This window comes from Apium graveolens, chromosome 7, assembly GCF_009905375.1.
Source record: "Apium graveolens cultivar Ventura chromosome 7, ASM990537v1, whole genome shotgun sequence".
In the NCBI taxonomy this organism is placed as follows: domain Eukaryota; kingdom Viridiplantae; phylum Streptophyta; class Magnoliopsida; order Apiales; family Apiaceae; genus Apium; species Apium graveolens.
This window is the reverse complement of record NC_133653.1, coordinates 222,256,368-222,272,687: the sequence shown is the minus strand read 5'-3', so window position 1 is coordinate 222,272,687 and position 16,320 is coordinate 222,256,368. Positions and strand designations below refer to the sequence as shown.

Below are 16,320 nucleotides of genomic sequence, written 5' to 3'. Positions count from 1 at the left end.
TTATGAAAATTTTATCAAAATTAGAAAAGTTTTCTACGAAAATTAAATGTATATGAAAACATATATGAAAAAAGGCTGAAATCATTTAAAAAATGATAATGATTAAAATAACACTATATTAGTATCTTTATTAGAATACAATGTGCCCGTTTGGGAAATCTTAAATTAAGTAACTTATGACTTAAATCGAATAAGTGACTGATAAGTGATAAGTTGATAACTGCTTATAAGTTATACAAGTGTTTGGCTAATTTAACTTATAAGTCAGAATTTTTTTTATTTAAATAAACTAAAATAAATAATTTTTAAATATAATTATCTTAATTCTTGAATTTTAAGTTAGGTTAACATTTAAAAAAATATTTTTAAAAACTAAAGTTAATAAATAAATAAAAAATCAAAATAAGTTGAGAAAAAGTACGTCATTGCTAACATTCAACTTATCAGCTTATAAGTTGTAAATTCAACTTATAAGTTGGGTAGACAAACACTCATCGATAAGTTGTTACGGGCTTATAAGTTAATAAAACCACTTAATAGATTTCCCAAACACGCCCAATATGTAGTTTGACACAAACTCACTCTACGAAACACACTGACATATTCTAAAGTATCTTATGTTTAGATATACTAGATATGCATAACTAAACACCACCGTGAAACCCGCAAGAATTGACTCAGTTGTTTAAAGAGCGGATAACTATTCTCTTGGTCACATGTTTGAATCTTACGGGAGGAGATTTTATGATTATGCCTTCTGAGTCAGAGTCTGTCACTTAAATGCGGTTTATCTTAATTCACGTGTTTTGCCAGCTTTTGCCGGCTATTGCTTGCGTGCCCGCAGGTTATCTACGATAAAGAAAACACTGTCATAAAGAATTTAACAACATTATATTGACACTTCAGCACGAGAAATTTGTGATTGAGTTGGGCATCTTTTGCATCATATGCAATAAATTAAAACTACGTAAATTATAATAAAAAATAGCATATTTGACTTAGAGATCACGTAAAATCATAGAATTTATTATTACCAGAATCATTAAACCTGAAAAAAGAAGAATATTAATAATTGTAATATAATAAATCATCAGGTTTAAAGAATCATTGAGTATAAACTAATTCTATTACTATTTTTTTACATTTATATTAAATTATTAGAAATTATACATTTTATTTTTAAATTTCAAAATATTGAAACTTCAAAAACTTTATAAGCACATCCCGATATATTGCTAGAAAATAACAGGTTTCTTGCCAAGTTATTATGCAGCTTTCTAACAATTTACAAACAATAAACTTGAGACTTTGTAAACATCCCAAAATACCTTATTGATAATTCGTGTTCTCAACATTTTGGAATTTACTTTTCAGATGTTCGCAAATCTTTTTGGCAAAGAAAAGTCAGGGATAAATAAAGGGCTATGTACAGAGCCCCCATTCTTGAAAAAAACTCTTAAATTTCTAATTAAAAAGCTGTTAGATTCCAACCCCAATTCCAAGAATTCCATACCCAAAAATTGATGTAATAATAAAACATTACTGGGTTTTCTGTGATCAACAAACCATTTTTACAGCTTCAATTTCTTTCTCCTAAATTTACAAGGAGAATGTAAACACAAACAAACATTCATAAAGCAATCACCTTTCTGTAAAAACCTATACATACATATACATATACATATACATACAGGGGGTGAGGAGAGAGTTGTGGATTGAAGATGGGTTCGGAAGAGGTAAATGAGAGGAGCTCAAAAGGGTCATCAAGAATAGTGCACACCAACTGGTTGACAAATTTTCATAGAGATCTGATGGCTGGAGCTGTCATGGGTGGTGTTGTGCACACCATTGTTGCACCTATTGAGAGGGCTAAGCTTCTTTTGCAAACCCAAGATAGCAATATGGCTATTTTAAGTGATCCTCATAAGAGGTTTAAGGGAATGTTTGATTGTATTGTTAGGACTGTTAGAGAAGAAGGCCTTTTGTCTCTTTGGAGAGGGAATGGTAGCAGTGTTCTTCGCTATTACCCTTCGGTTGCTCTCAATTTTTCTCTCAAGGTATTATCTTTATTCACAGTTATGTTGTTTCGTTATGTGAAATTGTGGTTTGTTTTTTTGTGTATGCTTGTTTTGTGGGGTTTGATTAAGTTGAACGAGGAAAGGCGGTAATTTGAATTGTGGGTATTTCCTTGTTCTTAATATATGGGGAACATGAGAGGCTACTAGCTTGCGTCGACATAGTAGTTTTGCGAAAGAATGTAAATGGCTTTTGAGGACATTATTTTTTGATTCAAAGAAGGATGTGGTTGCTTAATCTGTTCACTTGTCATTTCTGTAGGAAGTAGTTTCACGATGCTGACGCAGATGTTGGTGATATTTTAGAATTAGATAATTGGCATAGCTGTTGCATAGTTTTTTGGAATGTGATAGAATAAGGTAAATCATTTAAGAGTTCTTTGGCGATATCTTCAAATTAAATTAATTTTGTGAAAGTTATATCATCAAGCACACCCCTCTTAAAGTAAACCTGGTAATTGTTGTCTGTTTGTTTCATCTTGGTCACACATATCTAGAATAATTCCAGTTATTTCAATTAAGGAGACGGTTTTTCTTGTTAGTGTAGGAAAGTCTAGATCCGGGTAGCTTACGGACGTAAGTTAAGGGGACGTTAAATCGCTGCTTCATTTGATTCTTTGAATATTATATAAAATTCCTAGGTTTTATAAATCTTGTTTATGATGACAAACTTGGATAGTCAAATTTGTAGGAATGCATGAGACTACTTCTCGAGTTAGTGATTTATTATGTCGGGAGCATAAAATAAAATGGCGTAGAAGGGTCGTATGCAGGGTGATGTATGTTATAACATATAAATTAAAAGGTTTCTGGTGGATTCATTGGTGAATCTACAATACATCCAAAATTTTGTGAGAGGATTTTATATGACGTTGCACATATGTAAATGTATGAGGAGAACCTGTAATTAATGTGCGTAGTGGCGGAGGCAGCTTGAGGCTGGTGGGGTCACCGGACCCCACTAGACTTATAATTTTTTAATACATTTATATATATTATTTCAAGGATTATAACCTAGTTAAGCAACACCGCCTTTTGACTCTTGCAACATCGGCCTTGTGGGGTTTTATGAGTTGTCATTTCAGAAAGCAAAACAGGTTATTGATTTTCCGCTGGTGATGGAGAATCAATTGTACAGACATTTGTTTGCTACTTTGTTTAGCACTGTCCGGATGTTCATCAACAATGATTTCATGGTGTGTTTATAGTTTAGCAATCTTGTATGCCAAAACATGACTTAGCTACAAGATAGAATTCCAAGTAAAAGGTATGGAATCTGCTGATTCCTAATGTTTTAATTTGAATTTTTTTTGGCCCCCACCACACTTTATGGCTGGCTCCGCCATTGTGCGTATATTGAACCAAGAGTATATACGTAAAAGGAATCCTTATTAAATTATCTTCATACAGGAGTCATGAGAGTATACAAAAATTAGAGCCACTAAAGTAAAATTGAGGTGTAAGAATTACAAGATACTTGGAACACGTGTCCATTATTTTGACGTATACAGGAAATAGAATCTAGTTCAGTCTACATAACAAAAGATTAAACAACAATACCTGCACTATCATACAATGAAGTGAAAACAGATATATACTAAGGTATGCTCTATGATATAAATATATATGCTAGTTTATTAACTTAAAATGCCTCCATAAGCCAATTATTGTTTTGAAGGTGTTAAGTGGGTCAATATATCTTATTCCTCTAAAAACTAATGTTTAAGCAGACACCAAAAATTGTAAAAGGACCTTCTAGTTCTTTAGCAGTAATTAGCATGACTTTAGCAGAGATTATGTAATAAAGCTTCAATCATGATCAACAAGTAGGAAGTAACGGACAATCATTACTAGAAAATTGACACGGAATAATTATCTGAGAAAGTGCAATTGATAATTCCAAGAAATCTACAAACTAAACCAAAACAATCATAGCTATTAGTAACGCATATTTTCCGCTCTTAGGAATAGAGAGGTCCTTAAAGCCGGCCTTTAAAAAAACTTTGGAAATTTTTAGTTATTTTAAAAAGCAGCAAATAGGGATTAGGAGGCTAAAGATAAGTCTAGCATTTTACAGTTACACTTTACAGTTTTATAATTAACAAAAGAAAAGTCACGATTTCTTGTATCGTTTTACTTTCCATTTATCTGTTTAGATGATATTGTAGCATAATTTTACAAATAAAAAAATGAATGAGACAAGCCAAAGCACGTACTTCACTTAATATGCCACTCCATTTCAGAGTCTAGGGGTTGAAGTTGACTTGCAAGTTCTTTTTTTTTAGAAGTAGGCATTTGCGCCTTAACCAGCATAAAGATATAAAGACATGTATGCTAAGTTGAAAAAACCAATATGTGTTGCCAGTGTTACTAACTGTTAGGTAGGGCGTCCAATGTACTAGTCTACCATCATTATTAGTTTCGATTTAGATGTAATAGCTTCTAGTATATAGTATAGGAGCAACTTGGACACAGTTCTTTGCAAAGAATCTTGATGTATCCAGTAGGAGATATTTTACACTATTTTCTCCCTCTCGGCTTTATAAGTTTTCGTTTATGTGTTGTTCATTCGATACTGAAGGGTGCCTAGCTATATGATCATTAACTCGTTCAAAAGTTATCTTCAAGTAACTCAGTAAGTGTATTGAATATTAATGATGACAAGATAGTGTCACATAAGCAATAAGTATGTTCCTGTAGTGGTTGGTCTAGTAATGCATCTCGAAGGACTGATAGAGTAACTTATTAACCACCGCTATCTTGAGTATAAAGTTGGGTTTGCTTTAATTTATATGGGTAAGATTTTGTATATTTCAAGTAGCCAGAGACATGGTAATTAAAGAGGTTTTATGTGGTGCAACTATAGCAACCGCAGTGAAGATGACAGAATTTTAAACAAACTATTTTTGGTAATCTATTTGTTGGGCCGCAAGCAAGCCTCAACTCCACAATAGTATGATATTATCTGCTTTGGGGCAAGTCCGCACGGATTTATTTAGAGCAGACTTTCTACACAAATCTGATCTACTTTTTTAGGGAAGAATTATCCAACAAATACCTTATTTGTGAACTGTAGGGATTAGCTGCAGCCTGTCACTGTTCCTCTTTTGGAATAATGTATGTACCTATTGCCCATATAGACTTTCGTAAGCCCTCCTAAGGCCATCTGTAATATATTATGAACAATGTACACAACCTGCTTTCACAATCTTTCAGTTTCTGTAATATAGCTTTGAATTTAGTTAGGACTTTACCTTTGGTATGAACTGAATTCTAAATTCAAATCTCACTTTTGATGGTGTTATCTCAATTTTAAGTGATGAGTTATTTTGGATGTCTGAGAAGGATATTGAAATTTTTTGAACTCTAAATTATGTACAAAAGCAACACATTTCTGTTTACTGTCTCTCTTATGTTTTTCTTTTCTCTGGGCTGTTATTGCTAGATCTTTTTGATTACATACCCCTGCTCGTGATATTCTTTTTTATTTTTTTTACCTATATATTATCGGCAGCTGAAAAATGTTCAAACAAAAGAACTGCTCTTTTTTCCCAGATACTGTCATTTTCCATTTTTTTTACCTCTATTACTATTAGGGGTAATATATACTCAAACTATATTTGTAATAAATTTGTGTTCCAAATTAAGTCTAAGTTATTGAAGTGTTGCTTAGGGTGAGGAACAAGCGGAGCTTTGATTTAAGTGGGCGTTGTTGTCAAAATAATTTATATGAGGTTACTTTTCTAAGAAAAACAATGAAATTACTAGCTCAATTTAAGCTAACCTAGGATCTACACTAGTGTAACTCAATAAAGGAGCAAAAAGTGTAATATTTCGTGGCTCTCTGCAATTCGCGATCCAGCTTACCCAGTATATTAAACAGGCTCAGAAAGCTCTTAGAAGCAATTTTTTTATTTTAAAAATGTACTGTTAGTGTGTTACATTGGTTAGCATTATTTGTTCATTTCATAGTCACTGTAGCTTATGTAGAATAGTATTCACCCAAAGTACAAGGCATTCTAGGATGCTACAAGTTTTATTGCTTCAGTTGATTTATTTAGCTAACGCTTAACAGTAATGTGTATAAAATATTGTAAACATGCAAGTATATTGAAAAAACTATTATACATTCCATGCGTGTAAATATATCCTAATTGCTTGCTGTTTGGAACTAGTTTGTCGTTGGTACTAGTGGGGTCTGAGTTTCATCTATCCACATCAGATTCTTATGTTTAAAATGCATTTGAGATGCAACTAGATAGAACTAATGGTGAAAAATTGATTCTGCCTAATGGTAATATTATTATGCAATATGATTCTTTTTAATATCTACTATAAAATGTCGAAGCTCTTACCAAAAATCTCATTTCTCAGGACCTCTATCGCAATATCTTACGTAGTGGATTTTTTCAAGAGGGTCATTTTGTAACCGGTGCTTCTGCAAACTTCATTTCTGGAGCAGCTGCCGGTTGTACAACACTGATAATCATTTATCCTCTTGATATTGCACACACCCGCCTAGCTGCGGACCTTGGAAGAGGTGAGGCTCGTCAATTTAGAGGAATATACCATTTTCTTAGTACTATAAGACAAAAGGATGGAATTCGAGGAATCTACAGAGGGCTCCCTGCATCTCTGCATGGAATGGTTGTTCACAGAGGCCTTTATTTTGGTGGATTTGATACTATAAAGGAGAAGATGTCAGAAAATCCAGAGTTGGAGGTGGCATTGTGGAAGCGATGGGTAGCTGCTCAAGCAGTCACTACATCTGCAGGATTGATATCATATCCATTGGATACTGTTCGGAGGAGAATGATGATGCAATCGGGCTTAGAAAGGCCTATGTATCATAGCACGCTACATTGCTGGAAGAAAATATATAGGACAGAAGGGATCACCTCATTCTACCGTGGTGCTCTTTCAAACATGTTTAGGAGTACTGGTGCTGCTGCAATACTTGTTTTATATGATGAAGTGAGGAAATTCATGAACTGGGGTAGATTGTAGCAGGAGGAAATGCCCCTTCTTTTTTGTGGTCTGCTTTCACAGGTCAGAGAAAGGTTTAGAGTAGATCTATAAATATGACACAAACCTTTTTAGGCAGCATTAAGGAGTTGAGATCATACACCTTGAGATTTTTACAAATAAAATTAGAATTAGCGAAATCTGTTTAATTAGAATCTTTTCTACTCCTTCCCGTTTCCAATATGTTTGCATGCAAGTTAAAAAAGCAACTGCAGTTAAAATTGCCAAATAATTGGTGATGAAATTGAAAGTGATGGTGCCGCAAATGGTAAATATTATAGGGATCCATACGGCTATACGTGCATATATTGATGCAAAAACGACCGGAGTAACTAAGGAGCACATTTTTTTCCTGAACGTAGGGTGTATATGGGAGGACAAATCAGTTTCAGAATGATTGTGTTTAAAATCACAATTTATCACCTAATTGCAGGCACACATTTAGAATGGGGAGAGAATATAGATTATGAGCTTGCTTTATTTACCTAGATGTCACTTTAGGTTCTTCAAAATTGGATTCTATCTGCACTAATGGTGGCTCCTGTAATATATCTAGAGTATTATCTTGGCCAGATAAAATCCTACCAGTCAATGGAGAAATAATCTAAACCCAAACCTAGCTAGATCAAGTCGACCAGCTGGCCATTTCTTTGGTTAAGTGATCATGATTAGATAGATAATATCATCTCTACATTGCCTAAGAAAACAGGACCTTTAAAAGATTAATATGATATACAAGAACAGATTGTCGTGGCCAGTAGGGATGAACAGAATCATCAGTACAATAGATGTAAACGACAGGCTTAGTCTTCTCTGCCTCTAGGGCAGCCTCCTGGTAGAAGTAACCGACTCATTTAAACTATTGGTTTTTTTATCCGGCTACACATTGACAACTTATGTGTTATATACGTATTTTGATTGGTTTTAATCTCAATAGTCAATAATAACGTTGGACAGTTAAAACGAGTCGACTGATAAAAAGTGAGCGTAAGTTAGTTATATTAGGGTGCAATATACCAACTAGTTAAGGTACACACTGTTATAGCCAAAATTTGGTATTGGATCATCTCGGTTCAAATACGGGCCAATTGAAATTGAATTGGGGCAAGAAGATGAATAATTAGGTTTTGGTTTAAATTGTATGAAACGAATACGCGCCATGTATATGTAGGATGCGTCTCTGACAAAGGACGCGCCCTCCAAGCATGATTACCCTTGTCGAGGAGGATGCGTCTCTGACAGAGGACGCACCCTCCAAGGATGAAGACCTTGTCGAGATAAGCCGCTCCTCTTAGAGAGGACGCGCCCTCCAAAGATGAATACCTTGTCGAGATAAGCCGCTCTTCTTAGAGAGGACGCGCCCTCCAAGTATGTAGCTTATCGAAATAGACGCTCCTCTTACAGAAGACGCGCCTTCCAAGGGTGATTTCCCTTGTGGAGGTGGATGCTCCTCTCATAGAGGACGCGCCCTCCAAGAATGATACCCTTGTCGACGTGGACGCTCCTCTCATCGAACAAGACGCTCCTAGTAAAGAGGACGCACCCTCTAATGATGTTAATTATTTGAGGAAGACGTCACCTCTTTAAAGGGTGCGCCCTCTAAAAATAGATGATTGAAGAAGATTGTAAAAGTTTTGACTTTGATTTGAATAAATGAATCACGCTATTTGTGGAAAAGATGAGATTAGCGGTTTGGAGTCATGATTTGGAAAGAAGCAGGAAATCAAATATAGAATGGTATTGTGTCATCGGTGGAAGGATCACTATCACCAACAAGGCACGTCCTCCTGGCGTCAAAGATTATTTATTACTTGAAGATCAGAGAGCTAGTGTTTTATTCTGGTCGCGCTTTCCTTAGAGTGCGCCCTCATATGATGACCCTTTCAGTTTAAGGCGCGCTCATGGGAGACCAATATTGGGATGAAAAAGTTAGAGAATCCTCAAACCTTTGTTAATGGATTGTGCTTTTCCAAGGTATGTGAGGTGCACACTTTTGTACAAATTCTCTTGTTTCTTACGCAGAGTTAGCTCATGTAAGTTTAGATATATGGTACATAAGTGGTAAACCTGTCTAGACAAACCAAGGTTAAAGTTATCAAGAAGAGAAGGGGTATTCATAGGTGAAGGCAGGAAGAAATGTGAATGACAATTGTGAACGCGACAAAGAGTGAGAGCGGCGGCGCATGGTCAATAAGGAGGATAAGATTCCGAAGACGCGGCCTTAATTAAGAATGCGCCTTCATAGAGGAAGATGCAGAAGACGCATACTCATACGAGTGGAGGATGACACAAATTTTTGCTTGGATGTAGATATTAGAATTCCAATTTTGTTTCCAACTTCATATGGAATTCGGGGGTAGTTGTTATAGCCAAAATTTGGTATTGGATCATCTCGGGTCAAATACGGGCCAATTGAAATTGAATTGGGGCAAGAAGATGAATAATTAGGTTTTGGTCTACATTGTATAAAGCGAAGACGCGCCCTGTATATGTAGGATGCGTCCATGATTGTGTAGGCTGTATTTTGGGTTGTTATGTAAAGAGATGAGGAGGAAGATATTGAAAGGACGAGGACGCGCCCAAGGCGCAGGACGCGCCCTGATAAGTATAAATAACGGGATGAGCTGTACAGGTAATAAGGTTGCCATGCAAGGAGAATATGTGTATTTTACAAGGGGAGGACGCGTCCTGCCTCATGGAGATGCACACTTTGGGATGGTTGAGCTTGTTCTCATTCAAGACAAAGCAAATAGAGATACTTGGAAGATATAGCAATATGTGGAGTTCGTAGCGTCAGGACGCGCCCAATCGTTCAGGACGCGTCCTATGTGTGAAGAATGCATGATCAAGAGTAAGTTTAAAGCAAGACAACCGTGGAAGGAGCAATGGAGGATTATTTTCACTAACATATTTGTTGCAGGTACTCTTTGAAGAATTCCCTCCTTGAGACGGTCAAGGAGGGGGATGTACGTGAAAAGCTTGAAGGCCTCCAGGGGTATGCCTGATGATTGAAGGCCTCCTCCTGTATTCAACGGGTGTCCTCGTTGGGGATGCGGGGTTAACTTTGGTGTGTGCTTTGGGAACTCTGTTCTTGTATTCAACGGGTGTCCTCGTTGGAGAACTTTGGAGTCATCCTGCACTTTGCACCCAAGAGCTTGGGATCACATGTCCTGCTATCTGATGGGTTATCCTCATTCGGGGGACAGGGACGCGTCTGGCATTTGGGGTGAATCGTGGCTATACCTGCGTTCATAATTCAAGAGAGATAGCTGTAGCGGAATGTTATCCTTGCGCAGGGAGATGCATTATCCGTGAAGTCCTGCGATTACAAACGAGCCTTGTGCCTTCGCGGTTGGGTCTCATAGTTGGACATTTCTAAAACTAGCGGAAGATGGATTCTGGACCGGGCCTGGGAATAAGAAGTCTAAGCCCGTTAGATTTCTTGTTCCCCAAGAACTACGTGGGCTTGATTCCCTATAAATAGGGATACGTAGGCAAATTGTGAGGGGTCGGAAGCGAGAGCCATAAGGAGCCACCCCCAACCCTAAGCAATCTCAGCCCCCAATTTATCACAACCACCACACTCCGCTCACTTTTCAGGCAAAGAACCACCATTGTAAATCTTGATTCCGGCGACGAACTTCAAACTTTGTTGATACCAAATTCCTCCGTCAACACACACCTTAGACATAAATCAAATCAAACCAAACATACATGCTAATGCTAATAGATGTCTTGAGGCGGGTAAGATGTATGCAAATTTTGGTACAAAAATTTATAAATGGCGTGTCACTTGTAATAATCAATAAATTCACTTGCATATAATTTTTTGATTGAGTATTCATTTCAGATTTTAAAGAATTGATAATAATCTATGGATTTTAAAATATTTTCATTGATTTTACTCGTTCGTGAATTTTGACGGAGTTAATAAAAAAATCTTGCAGAGTCTTCCTGATTTAGTGAAGTTTTCCAGAAATCTTTCAAAATCTCATGTATTTTAAAGAGATTTCAAAGATTAAAAATAAACTACCAAATCTATCAAAATCTACCACTTTTTCAAATAAAAAAAATTCATGGATTTTTGAATACCATAAGATTTTAATGGATTTATAAAAATCCAAATTGAATACCGCCAGATTTCAGTAGATTTTTTAAAATCTAAATTAAATACACACAGATTTTAAAAGATTTTTTATAATCTATATTGAATACCATCAAATTTTAAAGAATATTTAAAAATTCAAAATAAATACCTCTTGTTGCCAAGAATCCAAAAAAATTATTTAAAATTTTGATTGAATACACCCTTCTAAAATACTATGGTATACAATTATCTATTCATAAATTAACGATATGAGGTAAGCGCAAAAAAAAGTAATGTCAATTTGACAATTTCACCAATAAATTATAAATTATGATAATCCCTTATTCGTTTTTCATTAACGGAGCAACGAATTAGATGATTTTGAAATACAAGTTATATAGTTGAAGAGTTGAGAACAGAGCTTATTATGCAGAATTGCGAGAATAGAAATAACGCAGAATTCCGAGAATAGAAATGATGAACAGAAGCATAAGCTCTGGGCAAGTTTATTAAATAATGGTGTGTCGCTTGACCCAACATGCATCAATGTGCGTCGGTCATTGTACACGTCCTATTCTCAGAGTACGGATATTATTTTCGTGAATCTATCTAAACTAGGGATGGCTGTATAGATAAACCACTCAACCGCATCCAACCGCTCAACCGCTCGCAACCGAACCGCATTTGCGGATAATCGCGAAATGCGGGTTGGTCGTGAATTCAAATTTTAAAAACCGCTCATTCGCGGTTTAGTTGCGGTTTTAAATTCTTGAAAATCGCAAAATCGCAACCGCAACCGGAACTCGTAACATATATTTATAATAAATTATATTTCCAAAAATGTAGTTGATATCATATAAATTAGTAAGTATACTTATTTATTAACTAATTCTAGGTTAATGTTAAGATATCGTTCATAAAATTCACAATCATTATAAGATATATAACCAAACAAATGAAAAATGTAATCAATATGTAATTTTTTTTATCCTTTTCTTTTTTCTTTTCTCTCGCCTCCACATTTTTGTATGTTTTTAATATCCTTACTCTACAGGGAGCATTAGTTTATTTTTTTTTGAATGTAATTTATCACGTAACTTAAACTTCAATTTATTAATATTCCGAATTTATTTTTTTGCAAATTATTAATTATTTTAAAATAAGTGGTTAAACCGCAAATCGATCCGCAATAACCGCAAATTCGCAACCGCAATTGACGCGGTTAACCGCAACCGCATTTGCGGTTGCAGATGACAATTTTCTAAAACCGCTCTTCGCGGTTTGGTTCAACTTTTACCCCAAAACCGATCCGATCCGAACCGCGTACACCCTTAATCTAAACTGAGTCATCTAAAGTCTTAACTTTTGGTTCACGTGGTTTGCAGACTATTACGTGAACCCGTAGGTTTTACACAGTGCGCACCCGAAGGGTAGCGGCTGCGGGTTAGTTAAGGGAAAAAAAAGTCTTAACATATTTACATGATCACGTACAATTCAACAGTGCTGAACTTCTATAGCGGCGGTTATGCACCGTGAGGACGTCATTGAGTTGGTTACTATTCATTACAAATTAATCTTTTTTGTTAATTTTTATCCACCCATCAAACTTCATCATTTCATTGATTATTTTTCATTGAATAAATAATTATATATTACTAGCTATCTTTTTCAATAATTTAGTTTAAAATCATATATTTACTTAAATTTATTATTTAGTGTTCTCAGAAATAATATTCTTGACAATAATTAATCATGATATTTTTGAATAAATGATTTTTTTGTCAAGTTAAATATATAGTATTTAAAATTACATAATGCTAGCTAGTTTCTTAGTAATATAATATGATATATAATATTTTAATAGATAATATTTAAATATAGGAATACAAAATATGTATAATTATATAGAAATATGCTACCATTATTATTAATTTCACAATGCAGATGACTGAATATGTGTGCGCCTGGGAAAAGTAAAAGTACGTGGGTTCAGTCATTTGCCGGCCGTTGACAAATTCGTTGATTATTAATGTTCCTATTAATGAATCAATGGAGTTTTGAAAATTGATGGCATCAAAAACCATCCGCTGCATATCAATTTTGCCTTTGTCCATTGATTAAGCTGCTAAATTAACTAAAAGGAAGCTCGGTGCATATGCTCTTAGAGAAAGACTACTATTTTTCAAACTGGTTCCATTATTTTGACCGTAAAATATTACATATAGAATTATAAGTTAAATAGGAATAAAAAAAGAATAAAAATGCTATATTTAAAGCTATAATAATATTTAAAAATGGGTGAAATCAAAAGTTTGTAAAACCGAAAATGGGTGAAACCAAAGTATCCTTAAAAGATGGTTTCCTTATTAACTAATAATAACAATGTATAAAGGATTCTATTTTATTATTTTTATACAAAATAAAAAAGAATTCTACAAAAAATAGAAAATCTTAATTATAATATGATTCCAATCTAGATTTTGTTAAAAAACAACATAAAACTCTACATTAAAAAGGGAAATACAGGGTGAAACCAAAATATGACATAATCGTAATAAGATGAAACCAAGTACTCTATCAAGGAATAATTTAGAGTTCTATGAAAATAGAATTGTAATCATATTACAGTTTTAACAATTTTATTATTTTCTCTTGGTGAAACCAAAATATAGTTTTTATAATATTCATATCATTTTTTTAAAATGTAATTCCACCAATAAATTAAAAATTCTGAATTAAAAATTTTTAACTTAAACAAATGGCCTATTTACTTGTTAGTGGTTTATATTTTTCGAAATCTATTTAGTTGGGCCAATTTATGAACTTATTTATTTTAAAATATAATTAAAAATAGGATTCAAACCTATAAAAATAATTAAAAAGCATGAATTATAAAATTTAAAAAAATAAGTAAAAATAATACATATAATTATAAGTCATATAGGAATTAAAAAGGATAAAAATAATACGCTTAGAGTTATTACATCAATCATATAATGTGAAATCAAAAGGTGGCCGAACTAAAAAATAAGTGAAATCAAAGTTCACTTAAAAATAGGTTTTCTTTATTAATAAAGAAAAATGGGTAAAAATAATTTATAAGATCAAAAAGGATAAAAATAATACACTTAGAGTTATAACATGAATCATAAAAAGTGAAAACAAAAGGTGATAGAACAAAAAAATAAGTGAAATTAAGGTAACATTTAAAAAGTTTATTAATAAAGAAAAATGGGTTAGAATAATATATATAGAATTATAAGTCATATAGGAATCAAAAATTATAAAAATAATACACTTAGATGTTGGTGAGAATGCGTAACTGTATGAACAGATACGTGATAACTCAACACGAGAATAACACCAGAACATGACATGTTAATAATACTACAACACAAGAAATCAGAAGATATGAAGACAAGGCAAATACAAAGAATCAAAAGATAAAGAAGAAAACTTGAAGTCTATTTACAGGTCACTGAAAGAAGTTCATTAATATGTTCATGCCTCAATGAAGAATAAAGGTTAAAGACTTTCAGGGTTTCAGAAATGATGAAGATTCAGTATATAAGTGCTACCAGAAGATTTCAGTGTATTGACATTGATTGAAGATAGACAGTATTCGAAATATGGGAATCTGAAGAATTTAAGACAGGGTAAGGACAGAGGTTAAAGAAGACAGCCGCATTCTTGAAGTTATACTCACTGACATGAGTTCATTTATATGTTCAAGCGTCGGTGAAGAATATTGAATGAAGTATTCAAGATTGTAGTAGAAATGAAGACGGTGTTTAAGTACCAGAAGGATTCCAGTGAAAGTACATTTATTTATTGACAGTCAGTGTTGGAAACGATAAAGTTGTTGCAAGCTTAACAATATAATCAAGGCCATAATACGAAGATCTGAATCGAAGTTAGTCGTCTGTGAATCAGACTTGTTGCACTAGGCGTCAACAACTTGTGAAAGGAATCTGGGTATTATTTATAGAAGAATTGTTAAGTTGAGAAATATACTTGGATTGAACGTTTATCTATTAAAGTACGAAAAGAGGTGTGCGGGGTATACAGCTAAACAACTCGACAGATTGGCCAAGTTCAAAGTTTAATTGTTAACTTAAAATATATTTATTTAATGGACTTTAATATAATTTATTTAATAAACTTAAAATAATTTATTTTACAAACTTTAAATAAATTTATTTTATAAATCTAAATTAGTTTATTTATATAAGTTATATTTAAGTTTATTTTATAAATTAATTTAGATACAATTTAAACTTAAATAAAAAGAAAAAGAAAAAAAACAAAAAAAAGAAAAAAAGAAAATAAAAAGAAAAGATAAAAAAGGAAAAGAAAAAAAAAGGAAGTAAACAAACAAAGGAAACAGGGAGCTTAGTGTGTTAAACAAGTACTTGTACTTGTAAAGGAGTCGCAAGTAAAAGCCTCACCTAACTGCTACAGGTCGCAAGTATCCTATTGGGGTGAAATAATCTAAGGCAACTCCTTGCTAAGGACTCTAGTCGCAAGTAAGTTCAGTAAAAGAAAATGCAAGGTAAGTACTCCTCCCCTCCTGATCGCAAGTAAGTATTGTGGAAATAAACTAAGTACAAATTCTTCCCCCTGTAGTCGCAAGTAAGTTTTTGAAGGAATAAATTTTAAGTGCTAATACCCTCTGGTCGTAAGTAAAAGGAAGCAGCCCTGAAGCAAGTAACTCTCAGCCACAATTTTATTGATTCATTCAATTGATTTGTGTGGTTAATATTTGACCACATATTTCAACTGAATATAAAGCCTACACTCAGCAGCATATCAAATCAACAATTTGAATTGTTTTGTTTATCTTCTTCTCCAACAAAGAGAGATGGTAACAAGAAGTAAAGATTTTCAGAGAAGTTCAAGCACCTTGAATATTCGTTTAACTTCTCACTCGAGTAACGTTATAATGCCCGGTTTAACTCTTGTATATTCTTAGGGGCATTATAATCGTTATCCGGCAACTAAATTTTTAGACAAATAAAAGCTAGATCATTGTATAGGATTTAATTTGTTGATCTTTGTATAATTTAGGAACTTTGTTGTTCTTAGATTGTATCCGGTTAATCTATTTAGCGGAGTGTAGCAACACCCTCGCGG

The 16,320-nt window shown here is 33.8% G+C and overlaps 1 protein-coding gene across 1 annotated transcript; it reads left to right on the top strand.

Moving 5' to 3' along the window:
* Positions 1–1,362: 1,362 nt before the first annotated feature.
* LOC141670464 (putative ADP,ATP carrier protein At5g56450) lies at positions 1,363–7,255 on the top strand. Its single transcript, XM_074476329.1, has 2 exons — positions 1,363–2,057; positions 6,450–7,255. The coding sequence occupies exons 1-2, from the start codon at positions 1,722–1,724 to the stop codon at positions 7,080–7,082; spliced, it is 969 nt and encodes a 322-aa protein (XP_074332430.1). The 5' UTR covers positions 1,363–1,721; the 3' UTR covers positions 7,083–7,255.
* Positions 7,256–16,320: the final 9,065 nt, after the last annotated feature.